At 30.8% G+C, this 22,063-nt stretch overlaps 1 protein-coding gene across 1 annotated transcript; it reads left to right on the forward strand.

Moving 5' to 3' along the window:
* Window positions 1–6,752: 6,752 nt before the first annotated feature.
* On the forward strand, window positions 6,753–18,143 carry LOC111050000 (protein takeout). The gene is made up of 6 exons (XM_022336223.2): window positions 6,753–6,945; window positions 10,379–10,468; window positions 11,300–11,450; window positions 13,752–13,885; window positions 15,839–15,988; window positions 17,841–18,143. Exons 1-6 carry the CDS (start codon window positions 6,879–6,881, stop codon window positions 17,990–17,992), a joined length of 744 nt encoding a protein of 247 aa, XP_022191915.2. The 5' UTR covers window positions 6,753–6,878; the 3' UTR covers window positions 17,993–18,143.
* Window positions 18,144–22,063: the final 3,920 nt, after the last annotated feature.

A 22,063-nucleotide genomic window follows, 5' to 3' on the forward strand; every position in this document is an offset into this window, starting at 1 on the left:
TTTCCCTCAAGTCACAAGAGACCTCAGGCCGGGTTTCTAGAACACTTATTACATCTAATGGACCATTAAACATAGATTTGATATAGATTCATTAGATTCGATAAGAGAAATTGAATAGAATAGAATGACTTTTTATTTGTTGACAAAGTTTGGACAGTAGGGTCCACTCTACCACTTAACTACGTCGTTAGCAAAAATACAAATACATCACAAAATATACAGAATAATAAAGAAATCGAAACAAAAAAATGGCAATAAAATGTTATTAATATGAGAGTTCGTCAATATCATTTATCCGTGGATACAATCACAAATCATATAAATATGATTGAGAAGGAACAACAGGCTTGGCCCAAAACTATTCTATTCCCAAATTTTAACATGTCCAAAAAATATAAAAATAAAAGTTTTAAAAAGTAAGTGTGTTTCAATAAACTATGAATCACTTCACTCCTGAGAGAGAAGGCAAAAAAATATCAAGATGAATTAATCGACCCGGTTTCTAGAACACTTGCTACTTAACCATTAAACATACATTTCATATACCGTACATATAGATAAATAAGTAGGAACCGGGCCATACTTATAATCTTGTTGAAAATTAATCTATTCGAATTTCATAAATATGTAATATCTTATTTCATTGATCCTATGGAGATCTCATTCTAACCCACTGACTGCATTCCACATTCGAAACTGCCTTGGCACGACATTCAGCCATAAACGCGCAACTCAACGAATCATGAAAAAATCAACTATAATTCATGAAACAATATGAGCTCTGTATTGTGGGAGGATTCATCAATGAGTTTCCGACTTTATTTTTCACTCAATAGTAATTATTATCCTTCTCTATTGTCTGTGCAGTGCAACCTTTGTTCATTTTTTTCTCTTTCATCTTCAATCAATCCGAGATTTGTCTGCTATTCTTCCGTGTTTTCAGTAATTTTTCTTCAATTGGTCTCGTTTGCCTGGAAACGTATAGTTTTCTTTCTTCTTCTCCTTCTCCTCATCCTTCTCCTCCTCCTCCTCTTCATACTCTTCTTCTTGTTCCTTATACTTCTTCATTGGGCTATCATTTCCTTTTTCACAAAATAATCTTCTTCCACCTTTTTTCTCACCTCACACTTATTACGTTGCAGTATGATTTTCTCTAACCACAATTAAAGCACGAGCATCTTATCTCTTACTCACTTACTCACTCTTTCTCTCTCCACCCCCATTTTCCAACCACAACAAATTATTCGATTTCATTCGACCTTGACTTTTCAAAACACTCCTCTGACTTTTTAACATCGGATACCTCTTCAATTGATTCTTGGTAATGTAGCTATGATTATTGAAAATTATGTAATAGATGAATAAAATTTTTGAATGGAAAGTATTTAGTAATTAAATGATCTCAAAGATGGAAAACCTCAAAAAGACCTAAAAGACTGCAAATATTGGCCGAAAACTAAAGTCCTTAGCTCTTGTAGTAGCAGAATCCTTTAAGTCTGTTTATATAGCTTGCAATGAATACCGGTATTTGAGATACAGTAGTGAATGATCTCAGTTGAATGATTGATAATCGGTTGACAAATGGTTTGAAGAACATTAATGAGGGAACTAAATCTAAGTTAATAAGGGGTCTAGGGGTCTATCAAATCATGAATATATAATAAGTCAACAAAAAAGATCACGGGTATATCTGATGATAAAGTAGCCTAGTCCTAATTAATTTATCAAAAAATATGGATGGAAATAATTACTGAGATATTGAAATTATTCAAATTATAATCAATTAATTATTATCATTAAACGAAAATTCAGCATTAAATTGAAGCATTTAATTTGGATTTTCGTTTAATAATAGCCCAATATATAAAAAAATAATTCAAATTGAAAGAAGATTATCCATGTAACTATTACCGTGATAATTAAATATGTAGTAGGCCTACTGAATTATCATTGTAGAGATTTTCTACTTGTAATCAAAATGAGTCAAAACACATGTGAGTGATTCAATATTAGTGATTGTTTTCCTGAATAATTGGTGATATTGTTGGATAATTATTGATAATTCAATTCGAATTTGTTGTCTTCTCTTTATTTCACTGTGAGTCAACTAATATGGATTTATAAAATATAATGAGCTACGTTTGATTATTATCTTCGAATCATTTTTGCAATATTTATTCGGCTATGACGTTGGCGCATACGTGATCAATCATCTTAGGAAGATTAAACTTAATTCAAACGAGAGAGAAATATACGCCTATAAAAAAAACAAAGTTATCACACAGTCAGCATTCACCGCAACAGCATCAAAGTTAAGCTCAGAGTAGTTTTTGTTCGAAATAACTACAAAAACTAATAAATGTTTGTCAATTTTACTCGGAGACCCCCATCTAAATGTTCTACTCGATCACGTCATAAATTCTGTAGGTAGTCAATCTATGTAGTTAATCAATACTATTCAAAGCAGAAAGGAGAGAAAAAAGTCTGAGAACGGCTTAATATCTCATACACAAAGGTAATTTGATGGTGGGTGTGATCGAGGATCCTACTCAAATTAACTGATAATACTACTTTACTATGACATTAAAAATATGGTAACAGTTGGTAATGGATCCACCATCTTGGATCCGCCATATTGAATGCAACTTTATTTTTTTAAATAGGAAGGTGGTCATGCGATACATGATTTCGATACGAAATTTCAAGAAAAAATCAATGGCGAAAGCCACATATCGATATCCCAAACCGCTCAAAAGATATTCACATCATTAATCAATACCGGTACCACTTATGTATTTCATTTCTGATATGCATGATATTGATTAATAATGTGAATATCTTCTGAACTGTTTGAGATATCGATGTGCGGTTTTCAGCATTAATTTTATCGAAATCATGTATCGCATGACCACCTATTCCTATTTAAAAAATTAAAGTTGCATTCAATATGGCGGATCCAAGATGGCGGACCAGATTTTTGAAGTCATAGTAAAGTAGTATTTTCAATTTGAGTAGGATCCCCAATCACAGCCACCATCAAATTACCTTTGTGTATGAGATATTAAGCCGTTCTCAGACTTTTCACCCATTCTGTATAAATGACGCCCAATCAGTAAAGAAACTTTTCTGTTCATTTTTAAGGACGATTTTAGTAGTTCTGTAGAATTTCTAGTCATGCTAAAATATCCCTTTGATTAATCTATTTTTATAACTTGAACTACAACAATCCTGAACATTTAACTTTATCTTGATCAACATTTTTACAAAAATATTTTTGGGAAAGTTGTGATTTTGATAAATTACCAATTATTCATTAAAACTTGGATATAAATTACTCTAGATATTTCAAAATATATTTAGTGGAATTCACTCCAGAGAAAACGCCAGTGTCATAGTCAGAGAAAATGATAGGAGGGCGTAGTTGCCAATTTTCTGTTACCACCGTCTTATTATATAATAAATGGCTGAACTACAAGTTATGGTGTCTCAGTATATCTGATCTAATATTAATACCTACTTGATTCTAGTTCATGAATTATATCTCAAATGCATCACTTAAATTCAACAAAAAATATTATTTCATGATTCAATAATGAATTTTCATTGTCGAGATTGATTATTCTGATAGTTCATTATATTTGCCCATAGCATATACCAACGATATGACAAAGTGCGGAGCTAGAAAAGGATAGAGCAATCTGCATTGACTAATGAGAGGTAAGGATAGCAAACCAATTCATGTGCTGAGCTTGTAACGTAGGCTGAATCTCACTATATATGTGACTGATTTGATGAGAATTTTTTTTCTTTTAGAAGAACATTCTTTTTTCATCAAATAACTTGAATGCTACAGTAGCTCTTCATAAATTAGCTTCTTATAACCATCTCTCTAACCATATTAGGCCTATTTGTTTCTGTTTTTTTTTTATTGTTATAAGTTAATATATGTAATAGAAAGTTGAGTGTAAGAGAGGGGCGACTGCGCCCTAATTTCGCTCTCCAGGAAAAATAAAGGCAGTCATTCTATTATATTTATTATTTTATCTCATGACTGTAAAAATCATCCATTGAAAAATCAACCAGACTACACAATAAAATTTGAACCAAACTAGCATAGTAAATTCAACTACTACTGTAGTATAGTCCACTATAAAATTTTTATGCAAACTGACTGTAAAATTAGGTAATAAATTATTATTATTCATCTTGCTTTGAAGCTTTGAATAATTTACATACAGGTTTTCAATTACATACACACTTGTTAGAAAGGATAAATAATGAGCAATGATTTTCGCATCTAATGTTTGTTTTTAATCCAGAAAACGCGCTCAAAACTCAAGCAAAACTAAATACATCGTTAGGTAGTTTCAGTGCTTATAACATGTTATTATTAAAGCAGGAATATTATAGGCTAAATAAAAACTACAACAAGCAATATTTGATAGCTCTATAAAGCCCACAAGTCATGAGAGGAACTAAATGAGCTTGTTCACTCCCTTCTGACACATCTTGTTCATTAGATGATTTTTAGTCGAGCAGTCTTCACAGGTTGTACAACAGTTGGAAAACTACATTTCCGAAGAATAATAAACACACATTGGTTTGTCTTATTACTCTGATGGCATAATTTTCTCAACTCAAGGTCACCCACTAACAAGAAAATGGATAAATACACAACGCTCTTTCATCAATAATTTATCCAATTTTTCTAGGTTCCACCATCTTTATCTACATCTTCTTGATTATCTTCTCTATGTGTCCACTTTTCTAGCCTTAATAACAGTGTGAAACAATCATTCCAACTATAATAAGAAATTGTCTTCCTTTTGCGAATCGCGGATTGTGACAGGAAAACAATATTTTGATTGATGTTGATGACTCAAATTAGGAAAAATGCTTCTGCCACAAAAAATTGATTTGTAATTAGTTTTCATTCATAGAATACATTGAGGATTTTAGTATCAATGGAGAAATTTGCAGATGACGATGTATATTAAAAATGTATTTGTTAAAAATAAGTAGTTCCCTTCAGAAAATTAGAATGAGAGGGAGATAATGGGAACCATATTCGACCAATGAATTTGATTTGTGTAGCCCAATTGAAAATCGTGCAGCAACTTTAAAAAAATAAAGGACTAGATTCTGAGGAATCTAATATAATATAATAGTCAGAAGAAAAAATATAAACTATCTTTCAAAACTGGAGCAAATCTTTCACTGGGTACCGTAATTATTTTAATCTGGGGTCTTGTTTTGAGCCATAAGAGGTCCTCAGAGTGTTATTAGTTTAATATGTATCTGTCCTGAAACAACTTACAAATTATCTATAATATGAAGTTTATGAACTGAAACAGAAACTAATGAACTTATTAGACATAGCTTTTATTTTCCTCATACAAATTTCTGGGAGTACAGTACTGTATTTTAAAAACCATTTAACACTTTTCATACTTCTTTTTGATATTTCTGAGTAATCGAAGATATGGATACTATAGATACTAGTCCGAGTGTCTGAAAAATCAATAACAACTTGAAAAACTTTGACACGATAGAGAGATAAACATCCAAGATCATTTTTTTTTTTTTTTTTTTTTTACTCAGGTAAGCTTAGAATAATTTCAGAATAATTCCACTTTACTCGGTGATTTCTATACACGTTATTATGTTTTTGTCAACAAAACTCAGAATAATATCCTACATTACAGCCTAAATTTTCTAATTATATAATAATTTATTTTCTAAGGCTAAGTGGTACAGTATTAGTATAATGGAGATTTTGCTAATTCAAAGATAAGGAAAAGAAACGAAACAAATCCTTATTGGAAGAAAAGGAGGAAGAATAAGAAACAAGACACAACGAGAGCAAAAAGAGCACAGAGAAAAGGGATTAGATTTGCTTTCTTTATTAATTCAAGTTACAATATTTCTAATATGGGATTATCGAATGATTTTTTCACAGTGAATGAAAAATATTATTGATCAGGATAGAAAAGGATTGCGATTTGAATTTTAATAATATAATACTATAATAATAATGAAATAATATAATTATATAACTGTATAATAATAAATTATTGTAAATATCCTATGAAAGCCCTATACAGCCTAAATTGAACTCAGGACTTCTGCTATTGCAATTATCTGGGCACAATGTTTGGACAGTCATTCTTCAAATTTCCTCCCGCTATTTAGTTCTTCGGTCAATATTTGCAGAGTAGCAGAAGTCTTTAAATCTATATTTATATAGCTTCCATTGGATATTATTTGAAATAAATAATATTCCACCTGTTGGTTAACATCACTTTATAATAAAAACTTCTATCTAAGATAATAATATTATATTATATTATAATATCGCTCCTCAACCCATGTGAGGGCCATTCTTCATACTGATTGTATATTTTTGTTGATAAATTATTGTGAACGAAGAAGACAAAAACTCAATTTCAATTAAAATATTGTAATAATGTGCCGGTAACTACATAAATCAGCTGAGTTTCAACAAAATATTAATTTGCATTGAAAGAACAAATAAATTTGATTTTATTGTCGATCCTTGGAAAAGGATATTAACGAATATTCTTTTAATTAAAAGTAGGGAGGAGGAAAATGAAAAGGAGGGTGTAAAGAACGAGGAGGACGAGGTGGACGAGGAGGAGAAGAGAAGAAAATGAAGAAGAGAAAAAAGAAGAAGAAAAGAAGAAGAAGAAGAAGCCGGTAGCCCCTCCAGGGGCCAAGTTCATGATCTTCTTACTGAGCCGGCAAATGATGAAGGCCATGGCTGTTATCTGTATCTCTTATAAGCGACCGTCACTCAGCCACAGCATTCACACTGGACTCAGACTCCAGCACTGAACATCAGTCAACCAATTCACATCATGAAGAGTGCGCTAGTGTTTCTTTTTTTCTCAGCCCTGTGTGGCTTATCTCTTGCTCTAAAACTACGTGAGTAATTTCGTTTTCATTTAATTAATATAGTAATTCCATTCTGTTAATTAGATAAGTTATCAATCAATTAAAAAAAATCCATTTTATCAATTTTATAGTAAAAGTTCGTTTTCTCTATTTTGGTTATTCGTTGAATTAGCCAAATCGTAGTAGCTATATAAACATTTTTTTAATGTTATATACAGTAACATTACATGTACAATGCCTGTATTCTGGGTATTTTGATTTTTTAAATTTATACCTACAGTAACATTTTAAAATTTTCGGTGGATTTTATATTTTAGTTATTCGTTGAATTAAAAGTTGCTATATAAACTTAATTTTTTAGTGAATATACGGTAACATCTCATTCTTCGTAGATCATTTTCACTTATGAGATGATTGAGAATATTATGAAACTGTAATATGTACTAAAAAATAAAATAAGATCAGAATTTGATTTCACTACGGCACTTGTAATATTCTATATTCTATAAATAATTCATTATTTGCGATAGATTTCTGATAAAGTTTAAGATCACTTAAAGAAGGCCTACTATAATGTGTAATAGATGCTTGGGATAAGAAGCTATGGAGATTCGAAAATTGATGCTTGAGATTTTAAAAAGCTGTGTAAGTTAATTGAAGACAAAATGAGAATCTATTTATGAAAACGGGACATGAATAATATTAATTATAATATTGTGTGGAACAGGCAAGAAAAGTCTTTTAAAAATCTAAAATTTCATTGATGGAAGCGAGATACATCAATTTGGAGTGCATCTTTGCTATTAGTGATTAAAGTTGGAAATCTATAAATTTTGTTTCGACTTTGAATTTTTTTAAATGTGCATATCAATCAAATACACAATCTTTCTAATGAAGTAACTTCATTCAGATTGAAGTTTTTTGAAAACTTTTAAAATTTAACAATAATCTCTTTTGAAAATATAATTTTATATTCAACATAATCACATAATGAATTAATATTTCTCTCAGCAATTTATTTTTTCAACGCAGTAGAAACCACTTCATTAGATACTAATTCAATAATTCCTTGAAAATGTAGGTGAAAAGAATAACTAGGTATGCAATATTATTATTATTATTATATGTATATAGAAAAATACAAGGTAATATAATAAAAACACAATGATGATAATAATCATTTGAATTTTAATAAAATTAACCCACAATTATATTATTCTATACATTATAATTCACCGATTGTGGTAGAAAATCATAAAATTAATAATTGAACTTAAAATAGAATATGTAAAAAGCGGTCCTTTAAGAAGAACTCGCTGATAATGAGCTGACAATGATAGTGAGCTTGAATAATTGAGTAAGTTACAGTAGTAACATAACAGTGGATAGCCTACACACAACACATGCATTGTGATCAGGCATGTAATAGATATAAAAGATTTGTATATGATAGGATGAAATAAATATATAGTTAACGATTTTGTTTCAATTTATACTTCGAACGTAGGTCCAAAAACAGCGATTGCTTCAAGTATAATTTAAAGAAAAGAAAAATCTCAACTGAATCAATTGATAAACAAACCTGTTATTTTTCTTGAAGCTTTTCCGGAAGACTGGATACTGACAACGTACTCCTATTGTTTTAAATTAGAGTATTGATAAAATTCAATAAATTATTAAAATTAATTAATTAATAAGAATGCATTTCCAATTAATTATTTATAAGAATGCATCAATCAAGATTTGAATCAAAAAATTCTTATAATAGCTATGGAAAATGTCATCAATGTTGAAACATGTTGTGATAAAATAATTCAAAAAAGGGTACTGAGATTTTTATTTTTATTTATATTTATATTACAAGTAGTCCTATACAGAAAAGAGACAATAGCTATAGAAAATATCGTAGGCTCCTGAGAGATATGTTGTGAACTCTTTACTGTATTCTAGATAATAATTATTGTGTTGTAATTCCGTAAAAGTAATAACTGTCAATACCGTGAGTAATGAATATTAAGAGAATGAAGAATACATATGATTATAGAAGTATGGTGAAATTTATTTGATAGAAAAGTTCATAGAAATTTCCATTTTTGTCAATAGACTCAGTCGTATTATTACCATTTCTTTGTATCAATACAAAGTAATACTTTGCTTTGTATTACAAAACATACTTTGAAGCAATGCAATGATAATTTTCCCATGCCAAGCAGGTGCGAAGCATCAGTCCAGGAATCTTGAAAGCTCAGGAACTGAAAGAAATGTGAATCATAGTTGATTTTTTACAATAATTATTATTGTCTACGTTTTTATTTCAATTTATTGTTTGTAAATACGAGGAAGCAACTCTTCGAGTACTCAGGCAACATAGTGTATGGCTTGTGTAACACTGCAATTGTTCTTTTATTCTTCAATCAGTTTTCGTTTCATTTTCATTCTTACGCGACAGCAATGCGATCTTATATCCAGTAACTTGAAGAACTGGTTGATAGATTTTTCCATCAACATAGCCTACGTTATTACAGAACTTATTTGTGTAGAAAAACATGTTCGATCAACTTCTAAATGAAAATATTAATGATGAAATATTTTTGATGAGATCACATATCAACTAAGGATGATATAATGTTATTCTCATTATTAATTTGTTAAATAGAGAAAAAATTAGCTGGAATTGGCTAGAACTCCTGTTATAATTTTTTTTGAGATATAAATTTATGTAGGTATCATACAATAATAGTAATAGGCCTAGTAGGTAGATTCCTTGATCACATTGTCATGTAATAGACTATTTATGATTCATACTACTTGTTCATAATGAAAAAACTTCACTCTCCATAAACAGTGGTAATATTAAGTTTACAATATTTAAAATAGCACCCATTCTACTGGGCGTTAACCAATAAGCTAAAATCTATTTGATATAAAACAATAATATTTTTTTAGTAGGCCTGTACTCAGACTTGTTTATAAATAAACATGAACTATCCCGAACCATAATTCTTGAATTACCTACTATGTATACATTTCAACCACAATAAAAGATACCGGTATTTCAATAGAACTGGAAATTATGAATATTCATTGATATTCAGATTGGCTGGCAAATTACGCGCTCTTTTTCAACATTTAACATGTTTTTGTGGCAAATTATCACTGATTTATTTGAAGCTTATTTTAATATTCTAATAATCATCTTGTTTTTTAAATACGGAGCTCATTATTTCTTAATCAATTTTTTTTAATTGAATTGATAATGGAATAAGTCACAATATACAGTAGAAAAAGCCACACGTGTACAGAGTACACAGAGTAAAGAGCATAAATATTTATTTTATGCTAGGTACCGTTCCGTGTACTTGGAATGTATTATTATAATTATATCAAAGAATATTGAGTTCTATTCGTATCTTTTGCAATGCTGCTATATTGATTTTTTACCATTTCTCATTTTATTTTTCAGCAACATACATCAAACCATGCCCGAGAGACGCAAATTTCAATAAATGCGCACTGGAACATGGAAAAGAAGCCATTCCAAAAATTCTGAAAGGTGAGAAATCTAATTTCCTCGGAGTAAAAAAATAGTGAATGAATTAATTTAGGCTATTAAATAATGAGTGAATATTGAAAATTCAATTTCGAAAGTCCAAGTAATTGAAAATGATAAACAATTGTAAACAATAAATAAAACTGTAGAAGAAACAGTTCTTTGTTGTGGGAAGGTCATGAAACGTTTAATAATTCACTTATTAGCCATCCTCATCATCATAATTCAAAGAGTAAATTCAACGCTTCAAGTAATTTCAAGGAAGAGAATCTCTTATGTGAAGGTCATATCTTTTAATATTTCAGGCAACAATAATTGAAGCAAAAAATTGATGTACATTAATTAATTCTTCACAAATCTTCTGTTAATCTTTGGAAGAGATCATTCTAATTAAAATTGACCACTTATCAATAGCTTTCAAAATTTTGAAAATTATTTTTATATTGATTATGAGATGACAATCACAATTCCATCTGTTTAATACTGATTATGTGATTGAAATTACAATTTTACTTATTCAATCTTGATTATATCTGATGTAAATGACTATTCCATTTATTCAATCTTGATTATTTATTTATTCATTCAACAGAGACAATATCACACATAATCATAAAATTATTGGAAATGGAAACAAAGGCTTATAGCCCTTACTATTCCATTCCCGAATTTTGATTGAAAAATAGTCCAAGAGAGGTGATTGTAATTTCCATTATGTGAAGGAAATAACAATTTTATTTATTTAATCTTGATTATGCTATGGCAATTTAAATGTAATTTGATTTAACCTTGATTGAGTGATAAGTTTAATTTGATTGATTCAACCGTGATCAGGTGATGGCAAATATCGTATTCCTAACATGCAGCCCCTGGAGGTTGAGAAGATTGTTGTTGGAGATGGACCTCAAGCCAAGATTGGACTTCAACTGGTCTGCGAAAAATGCAAATTTTACGGCCTAGAAGGAGTTCAACTGGAAGATATCAAGTGAGTGGTACTTTTAAGTCAAATCTATTTGGCACAAATTTACAACTTATTGTTTTATAAATTCAAATCCAATAATGATTTTGTATACGGTATCATCCCTAATAACTGTTCAAAACGTTCTTGTTCAAAATTGAATAAATTTTTGATTCAATAGTTAAATTTTGGATTCAATATATTTCTATTGTTAGAGTTTATCTAAAGCCCCTGACAGATGTTCAAAACATTTATGTTTGAAATAAAATAGTTTTAAAATCTCTTTTAATAATTTTCAACCATTATCAATCTAATGTCTTGGCTTGATATAGGCTAATAATTCTACAAAATTGGAAGAAAGAACTATTGGTGTTATAATAATAAATTGAAATCTTCAAATAAGAAGCAAATATTATGCTTTCGTTTTATTAAGGGCCCAAAATTGATTTCTTTTAAGAAGAATATTATTTAATACAATTCTAAAGATTTTTCTTTAAATTATTCGTTCTATAAACAATTATTCTCTATTTATCAATTATTCTATGAATAATTATATATGAAAATTATTCGATCCTCAAAACAATAATAATGGAACAAATTCAATTACAGTATATGAGGTTTTAGATGTGAGTTAACTTAATATAAATGGAAATATAGGCATTATATATGTTTTTTCTTATCAATATAGAAATTTTACCTAGATTAGACTTAAAGAACCATATAGCATGATAGAATACGGAGCCATATATATCATCAATATCGATAGAATAGTATAAAACTAATTATACTGGGTACTTAAAAATTAATTATTATAAACTGATAATGTACCAACAAGGAATAAACCCAGCCTCGATTTCAAATCAACTCAATAACTGACCTTTCCACCGGTTTCTTTGTTTGAATCGACACGTTGTGACTACATAATATTGTTCAACTCTTAAGATCGTTAACATAAAAATATTCATGAATAACTTCTGTTTGAATAACATGATAAAATAACTTCTGCTTCTGTACGAACTTCAGTACAAAACTTCCAAGCACTAGAGGTACTCAAAAAAGCCGCAGTTATCCAACTTAATGAATGTATTATTGGTAACAATACCTGGCTAGCTTGTAAAAGCATTAATTAGCCAGTCTGTGATTTTATTGATCTTGTTTTTATATAATTTTATTGTTCATCCAATTGAAAACATATGGACGTAGATTAAAGCAAGGAGAACCGGTTATCGGTTATCAGTGATCAGTATTCTTGTAATGGTTTCTCAGGCATTAAACAAAACAAGAGGTAGAGGTAACATAAATAACACACAGGCCTACCGGTAAGATACCTGTATTGAGAGTAATCGTTTTCACATGTCAAGATCACCGCTTGAATATTGACCGTGTGTCAATATTTTACTTGGTTTTATTGAGACATCTTGAGTGAATTTTTGTTGCGATGAGACATTTTTATTGAGACATTTTGATTAAATTTTAATACCCCTTCGAACATGAATCGTTACCGTACCTGTATACAGTATGCCTCCATATAAAAAATGCATATTTAAATGTAATGAAACTATGAAGTACCCTCTTTAAATTTTATTAATTCACAACATGTTTCGACTCATTGAAACCATTTTCAAGTGCAAAATCACTTAATGCACTTTCGATAATTTAGTTGTAGCCCAATAAAGGAAAAGTGAATAAAACAGCATCTTATTAGTTAAAATATAATGCCATAGTAGGCCTACCCTTTAGAAACTTCTTTATATAAAATAAAATAACAACTAGTTTCGGTATGTTTAGATCTCTTATAAAAATTGAGATCTCTCTTTATAATTATAGATATAACGCATATTGTTATGATAACTCGAGCTTACGCACAGGCCTTTGTTGCCTATGTAAGCTCTTTCCTATCTGATACAAGAATTTTATACAAGAATAAAATTGTGATAGCTCAAGAGTTTTATTGTTTAGTATAGTTCTATATTTTGTTGTTTGTTTTTAGTAAGTATATTATATCGTTTCTTGAATTGTATAAACTTTATTGCTCAAGATTCTATGTAACTGCTTTGAATTGTATTCAGAAGGAAAAAATAAATTGAATTGAATTGAATAAATTGAATTGAATTGAATGTTCAATCAATTTTCAAAGTTTTCTCAAAATCGTTACTAATAAACAGAAATACGTTATATTAAAAAACAGCATTATAAATACAGTATTTTGAAAATTCAGAAAGAATAAAATACAATAACTAAACAATAATAATATGGAATTTTGTTCACATTTCACAAGTTTTAATATATTTTTAATATTATAATTGGTCTTTCTTATGTTTGCTTCAGGTTCGATTTTGACAAGAATAAGGTGTTCTTGCAAGGCAGAGTGCCAAAAGTGCAGATGAAGGGAAAATACAAGGCATCTGGAAAAGTGCTTGTTTTGCCTATCACTGGAGACGGTGATGCAGATATCAATCTCAGTGAGTCACTAATATTCATTTATCATATTTCTCCCGACTTATCTATATATAAGGAGGGAAAGAATTGGCTTATACACGTACCGTACGAGATGGGAAAGAATTGGCTTATACACGTACCGTACGAGATTGGCTTATTCACGTATATGGTACGAGATGGGAAATTCACGAGTGACGCATAATCACGTCTGAACTACTCAACTGATTAACTTGAAATTTAACATATAGATTTTCAATTCACCGAGGACGGTATAGGCCTATTTTAAATTCTTCAATATTTCACTAGGCCAAGTTTTCAGTTTGTCAAGTTTCCAATTGGACCCTTGCGGAGCACAGGTTACCTGCTAGTTACAAATATAATTGCTCCGCCTAAAAATTAATAATTGATCATTATTTCTAACTAGAACGTTTATAGACTTTTATTGCTTTATTCGGGAAATTGTACTGAGGTCCTCGTTATAATGGCAGCATTTGATTAACATTGGTGTTGCTATCCTAGTCTATCATTCGACAGAGTAGATAGCACTATCCTTTTATACCTCCACAACGAAGCCAGATCGTTTTCAACAATGTATAAATATAATTAGTTGGCAAAATATTTAATTTCAATCATGCAAATTAATTATTTAATCATTGGAAAAATGTTCTCGACGATTAAATATAGGTTAATTGATTATTCTTGACAAGAATTACAAGTTAATACATCAAAATGTACCTATCAGCAATCAGAAATACCGGAATCATCTACCTTCTAAAGAGGGTAGTGAATGGCAACGCTGTTGTCCTATCTTTTTCACTGACATTATAACGTGGACCTCACTTTACGAATCGTAACCGGACGGAAGCGTTACCTTTAGACTCGGAGAACAACTCTGTTATAACTGTTTCTTTTTTCTTGGCTTTAGATTTCCAAAGTCCTTTCAATTGAAAATGCACATGCAGTAGATTCGACAACTGTTCAAGTAAATCTACTATTATTGAAAATAGTTATTGTTATTATAAATATAGGTGAGACAAAATCCATTTCCTACTTTAATTTACCTTTTTTTTATAAAACTTGCTTGCTTACTTATGAAGTGCTACAGCCCTACGTGGACAATGGACATTGGCCTCCTCAACAATTCGCCTCCAATCACTTGCTCGGCTCCTCCAGTTTCTCACTCCCAGATCTCTCTCCATATCTTGAAGCCAGCGGGTTCTGGGGTGACCTCTTCTCCTGGCTCCTTACATTCGACCAACAAGCATCTGTTTCTGTGTTCTGCTTTGCTCCATTCGTTGTACATGGCCCAGCCAACTAAGACTACTTCTTCTAGACTTTATACGTTACTATATCCCTCCCTTGCAAGATGGCATTGACCTCTGCATTGTTTCTTATTCTCCATTCTTCTTCTTCATATATTGGACCATGTTCCTATTAGAATTCTCCTTTCAAAGATCCTCAATGAATTTATGTTTTGAGAACTAAGAACCCGTGCTTCACAGCCAGCCATATGTCACTAACGATCTTATCAGAGTTCGGTAGATTTTCATTTCAATCCACTATGATATAAGTCTAGATTTCATCATATTTTTGTTCGCATATATGCTCTGTTGTCTTCTAATTTCACTTCTGAGGTTGTTACCCAAATTGAGCTCTGGGCCGAGATATACAATTTTGTTTCAACATTTTCAAGATAGTATATATGCATATATGCTCTGTTGTCTTCTAATTTCAATTCTGAGGTTGTTACCAAAATTGAGCTCTGTGCCGAGATATGCAATTTTGTTTCAACATTTTCAAGATAGTATATTCGTCAACTTCAAAATCATCATTCGTTCTCCTTGTCAGAGCTGAGGTAGCTTTAATGTACTTGGTTTTGTTCTTGTTAATACCAAGTCCATCTCTAGCCTACCCTTCTCTAATGTGAGAAACATTCTTCCTTCAGAGCCACTGAAACTAATTGTTTATTATTGCAGCCAACGTTGGATTGAAGTACAACGCTGATTTCGAAGTTGAGAAGAGGAACGGCAAGGACCATCTGAAGCTGGTGAACCCCGTCCTGGACATTGAGACCGACGGCATCACATTCAAGCTGACAAACCTCTTCAACGGAGACAAACTTCTAGGTAACAACATTTTATCAATATTTATCTATTCCATCAAGTACAATTACTGTATGCACTTTTGAAGAGGTCCAACAAACTTGGGCTGTATCAAAAACATTTCCTATTCTAAACTCATACTCAAGTATTTCATCATTCTTCAATGTTGTTATATGGTACGAACTGCTTACTATTGAATCACTTTTTATCAAACAAAACGTTCAGCTGTCAAATTTCTTCAATAATGAATTTCGACTGCTAGTAAGTCGTTCTATTCAATAGCAAAAAAGTATTTCATCATGAACAATATAATATTACTGTATAATCTATTGGAGAGGTCCAACAGACTTGGGCTTCATCCAAAACATTTCCTATTCCAATGATTCAATGATTTATTTCAGTCAAAAAAATACATTAATACATTAGGCTAGATCATATTACAGATGAGTCATATTATTACAATAACATTTATATATTATCAAATTGAATTATTATCACAGATGCACCAAACTATTTCTTTGGAAATATGAACAATAAACGTCATAATTCATGGAAAATACACATAGCTTTTAATCCTTAGAGATGAAATTAGTACAGCCTAAAAATGTGATGTGGGTAACTTGCGAATATAATAGATAAAGTAATTACTGTACAGATTAGCTGGCAATCATTGAATTTAGGTTGGCCTCCCTGAATTCATTAATTGAATAGAAGTGATTGGAGTTCAGCCATAACTTCAACCTTCTATTAAAAGTCACAAGGGGCAGGCTTTACTTACTGCTTTCTAAACTTATACGGTACTTAAGTAGGCTATTACGATGAAGACCGCTAATTTATATCATACGATTTTGGACTTATTACTTACATGGCTATTTTATTAAAAGCAAAATTAGATGAAGAACATAGACTTCTACCTTGATAGCATATAAGAAGATATCCCATGGTATAGGGCGAATTTGAACGGATTGCAATATCACATTTTAGTAGAAAAGATAACTAGTCTCTAGATTAAAAAAATCAACATCTCTGACAACAGTGTTCAGCTATTCTGTCAATAATTATTGACCGAGCGAAGTGAGGTCTAAGATTCAAGTCGACGGTTTGGCATTTCTCTTAATGTTTAAATGTTTGAATGTTTATATGTTTTTATGTTGCGCATTTACGGCGAAACGCGGTAATAGATTTTTATGAAATTTGACAGGTATGTTCCTTTTTTAATAGCACGTCGACGTATATATAAGGTTTTTGGAAATTTTGCATTTCAAGGATAATATAAAAGGGAAAGGGAGCTTCCTCCATACGCCAATATTAGAATAAAAATCAGACTATAGAATATAAAGAAAATAAAAATCTCAGTACCCTTTTTTTAAAATATTTTATCACGACATGTTTCGGTCATTTATGCCATTTTCAAGTGATATCACTTGAAAATCACTTATAATTTGGAAGTGATATCACTTGAAAATGGCATAAATGACCGAAAAATGTCGTGATAAAATATTTTAAAAAAGGGTACTGAGATTTTTATTTTCTTTATATCAATATTACAAGTAGCCCTATACAGGAAACAGGCTATAGAATTATTCATCATAAATCAGCTGACAAGTGATTACACAGATGTGTGGAGAAGCCAGTCTATTGCTGTATTTCCATAAATAAGGTCTATAGTTTCAATCAGGTACTTGTGGATGAGAATACTGCGTGAGGTCTACTGTTCACAGAACTACTGGTTATTCATTAGTCAGATATTATTCTTTCCTATGTCCTATGTACAGCACACTTTGTTGAAACTATTTGAAGAGAATAATATTTCGTTTGATTTGTTCAATATATTATTATTCCCAAAATTGACAATTAACTTGTTTTTATTTTCTAGGAGACAACATGAACACGTTCCTGAATGAAAACTGGAAAGAGCTTCTGAAGGAATTTGGACCAGCTGTCTCAGAAACACTCGCACAGATCATTACTCTCATAGTCAACAACATTGCTGAGTTGGTGCCCTATGATGACGTATTCTCTCATTAATCTATCAAACCCTTTTTGGGTTCTTTAAACTGTGATCCGTCCTATACTCTTCTGAGGAGAAGCAGATACCAAATATGATGTTATTGTCGATAATATTGTACTTCACTGCAGGTGGCATCCAAGTACTCTATTAAAGCAATTTTTTATCCAATATTGTCTCTTTATTTAGATTACTATGTATTTCCTATCCTTAGCAGTTCCCATTAATCGATAAACATCAACAAGGATAAAAGATTTTTAAATGAAAAAATCCTTCATTCGAAACTTTATGTTCTATCTTAAGGTGCGTACAGACATAAGCGCCACGAACATTTTGATGTTAATTTTTTTTTATTCGCATAAATACATACATGTATGTATACATGCGTAAAGAATCAGTAAAGAATATGTATATCATGCGTAAAGAATAAATAAAATACATGCGTATTTCACCTTTCATCAATTGACGCCACGCTTATTATATTACCGTATATGATATTTGGTGTACCTGAAACTCCAAACGAGAACACTTTAGATAAGATGATAGAGGTTGGTAAGGCACTGGACATGGAAGTTCGTGCTGAGATGATTGATGGGTGCCATCGATTGAGGAAACAGAACAATCGGTCAACTCCTGGTATAATAGTGCGGTTTGTACGAAGAACTGATAAGGAGTTAATGTTACACTGTTACAGAAAAGACGAGTGAAACGCACACTGTCAACACGTCATCTAGGACTTCCATCTGATACACCCATCTATATAAATCAATCTTTGTCCCGAGCAAGACGGATTTTGTTCGCGACAGCACGGCAAATAAAAATCGACAAAAAATACAAGTTTCTGTGGGTCGATAAAGGAAGCAGATTTTCATAAGCTTTATATAACTTTACAAAATTCTGATTGGGACAGTTTATACTTGATTGAGGATGTTGATAAAGCCGTTGAGTATTATTATGATTTGTTGCTTAAGGCTATGAATCAATGTATTCCAACAGTAAATAAAATAAGTAGTATTAAGTATCCACGTTGGTTTAACAATGGTATCATAAAAAATCTCAAATTAAAAAATAAGTTAGCCCGTTTGAGAAAGTTTTCAAATCATTATAAGGAAAGGTTTCGAGAAGTTCGAACTCAACTGAAGTTTCAAATAACAGTTGCATATCACAGCTACATGACAGGTATACAAAACAGTGCTAAGACTAACATTAAAAGTTTTTGAAACTACGTGAAGGATAGAAGAGCAAATAGAACCGTAACTGGGGAATATGAAATTGACAATGTGAATATTCCTGCTAGAGAAGTATCTTAAGCATTTGCTGATCATTTTGCCTCTGTTTATGATAATGATACTCACTTTGTTTTCGACGACATAGTAGGTCCCAATAACAATATTTCAAAATAAACGGTGTCTGACACTTTTAATATAAGAATAATTACTGAGGGAGAAGTAGCTGAATCTATTAAAAACCTAAAACCTAAAAGATCTTGTGGTCCAGATAGCATACCCCCCCCCCAATATAATAAAGGGCTATGGGGAAATTTTGATTAAGCCTCTACACTATTTATTCAACCTGTCCATCCGTAAAAACAAGTTTCCTAGTAGGTGGAAGGAGGCAAGAGTCACTCCAATTCCTAAGGGTGGAAAATTAAATGATTTGAAAAACTTCAGGCCAATATCCAACTTGAATGCATCTGCAAAAGTATTCGAGTATGTACTGTTTGAGCATATTTTCAATAATTTTAAAACATTATAACGGTTAGTCAGCATGGTTTCCTTAAAAAACGATCAACTGTCAATAATCTTCTCCTATTTACTAATTACATTTCAAGTCACCTTGATAAAGGCATACGTGTTGATGCAATTTACCTCGATTATTCCAGAGCTTTTGATAAGGTTGACCACAAAATCCTTCTGCAGAGAATGTTTGCCTTTGGTTTCACATCCGAAATGGTTGCCTTCTTTCACTCATACCTTAGTCAGTGTTTATTCTTTGTGTACTTAATCAATATTAGATCAAAATGTTTCACGAGTGGTTCAGGTGTGCCCCAGGGGAGTAATCTTGGGCCTCTTTTGTTCCTTTTACTTATTAATGACATTCCAGAGTGTATTAAAACCAGTAATTGTCTTATTTATGTAGATGATGTTAAAATATATCGAGCTATACAGGATGATCAGGACTCTCAGATGTTACAGGAGGATTTGGGTAGGTTGAATGATTGGAGTGAAAGAAAGAATCTGCCATTAAATGTGAAGAAATGTAAATTTATTGTCTTCACTAGACAGCAACAGATTTTTGCTGACTACAAATTATTAGATGAACATCTTGAAAGAGTTAATGTGATTAAGGATCTGGGTGTCTACATAGACTCCACTCTCACCTTCAGAGATCACATTAATTACATCCTTAATATTTCAAATGAGATGCTAGGATTTATCATGAGAAATGTCAGACACTTCACAGACATTGATTTAATCAAGATGCTGTATCTGGCCTTGGTGAGAAGTAGACTTGAGTATTGTGCAGTCGTTTGGAGTCCTTATCAAGAGATATATTAGTAGTATCGAACGCATACAAAATAAATTCCTCAGATTAATGTATTACAAGAAGTATGGACATTCATGCCCGTATAACTAACTATTCTATGAGGTGTCTGAGAGTCAGTTTTCAAAAATTATGTCGTTGAAGAACAGGCGGGATTTCATATCATCAATTGCTCTATTTAACATATTGAATAATCATTTAGACATTCCGGATCCGGATATTATCGAACTATTTAGTATCTTTGTTCCGTTAAATAGACCTAGATTAAATATGTTTTTTGCTTTGGACAGAATATACACTGTACATCATGCAAATTGCTTCTTACAAAAAACTGTTAGATTGTACAATTCTTTGAATACGATTCTAGATAATATATTCGCTGATAATTTGCGCAATTTTAGTGAACAATGTTATCAAGCTCTTAAATTATTAATGCTAAATCAATTTTGCAGACCATAAAAATTTAAATTTCAAATTCTTCTTCTTAAAATAGGCTTGCTACTTATTATTTTTTTTCAATTAGTCTATTTTTTTTATTATTTCTTCAGTCTTTTTTCTATTTTGTCTTGTGTTATTTTCTATTTAAAATGTTTCTTCCAAACTATTTTTCGTTTTTTCTTTCTTACTAATTTAGTTTCAGTTTGTGTAAACAATTGATTTTCAATGAGGCTTGTTTTGGCATAAAGCTGTAAGCCTCTATAATTATGTTGTAATTTTTCTATTGATGTAAATAAATAAATAAAAAAATATTAACTCTTCTATACAAAAATATAGATAATAATGTGATGAGAAGCAAAATGCGCGTGCTCGTGTAAGGTTCGACAAACTAATGCGTCATAAAAACGAACATTTTAATTTAACAGGCAGAAAACCTGTTGAATTTCAATCATAATAAAATATCACGAGAACCAATCAGAAAAGACTTTTTTGAGGGCTCCTCTGATTGGTTCTGGTGACATTTAACCACTGTTAAAATTCAACAGACCTTTGCGTAGCCGAGCCTAAATAATCTAATAAATGAGGATTGAATATTGATAAACACATTAATCAATATATATATTTTATTGAAAGATAGTGTGATTTCAATTATTATTTACATAAATCAATAAAGACTTAATGATTAATTAATATAGATGGATAAACTATTTCAAAATTTTATTATTGGACAAATTATATTATGATTTTCAAATTCACTACATATATTATAATATCATATATCTATAGTTAACGGCTAAGAGATATCAAACACAATGAGGAATTTCCTTTCAAGATTCTATTTGCAATAGTTTTGATGATAATTTTCTACATTATTTTATACTATACACCACCAACTCAGTTGGATCATATCATACGAAATATCTTATTCAGCATATCTGATAAGCTGATAATCTTTCATAGTTTTTATAAAACTTTCAATGTATAAACCATTTTCATTTACAAATATTCTTTGTACAACTATTTCCTCAAAATCTATTCCAATTTTATTGTAAAATCGCCTACAGATTCAATTACCTAATGGATGATAAATTCAATCTAATAACTATACA

Source organism: Nilaparvata lugens, chromosome 13 (genome assembly GCF_014356525.2).
Source record: "Nilaparvata lugens isolate BPH chromosome 13, ASM1435652v1, whole genome shotgun sequence".
Classification (NCBI taxonomy): domain Eukaryota; kingdom Metazoa; phylum Arthropoda; class Insecta; order Hemiptera; family Delphacidae; genus Nilaparvata; species Nilaparvata lugens.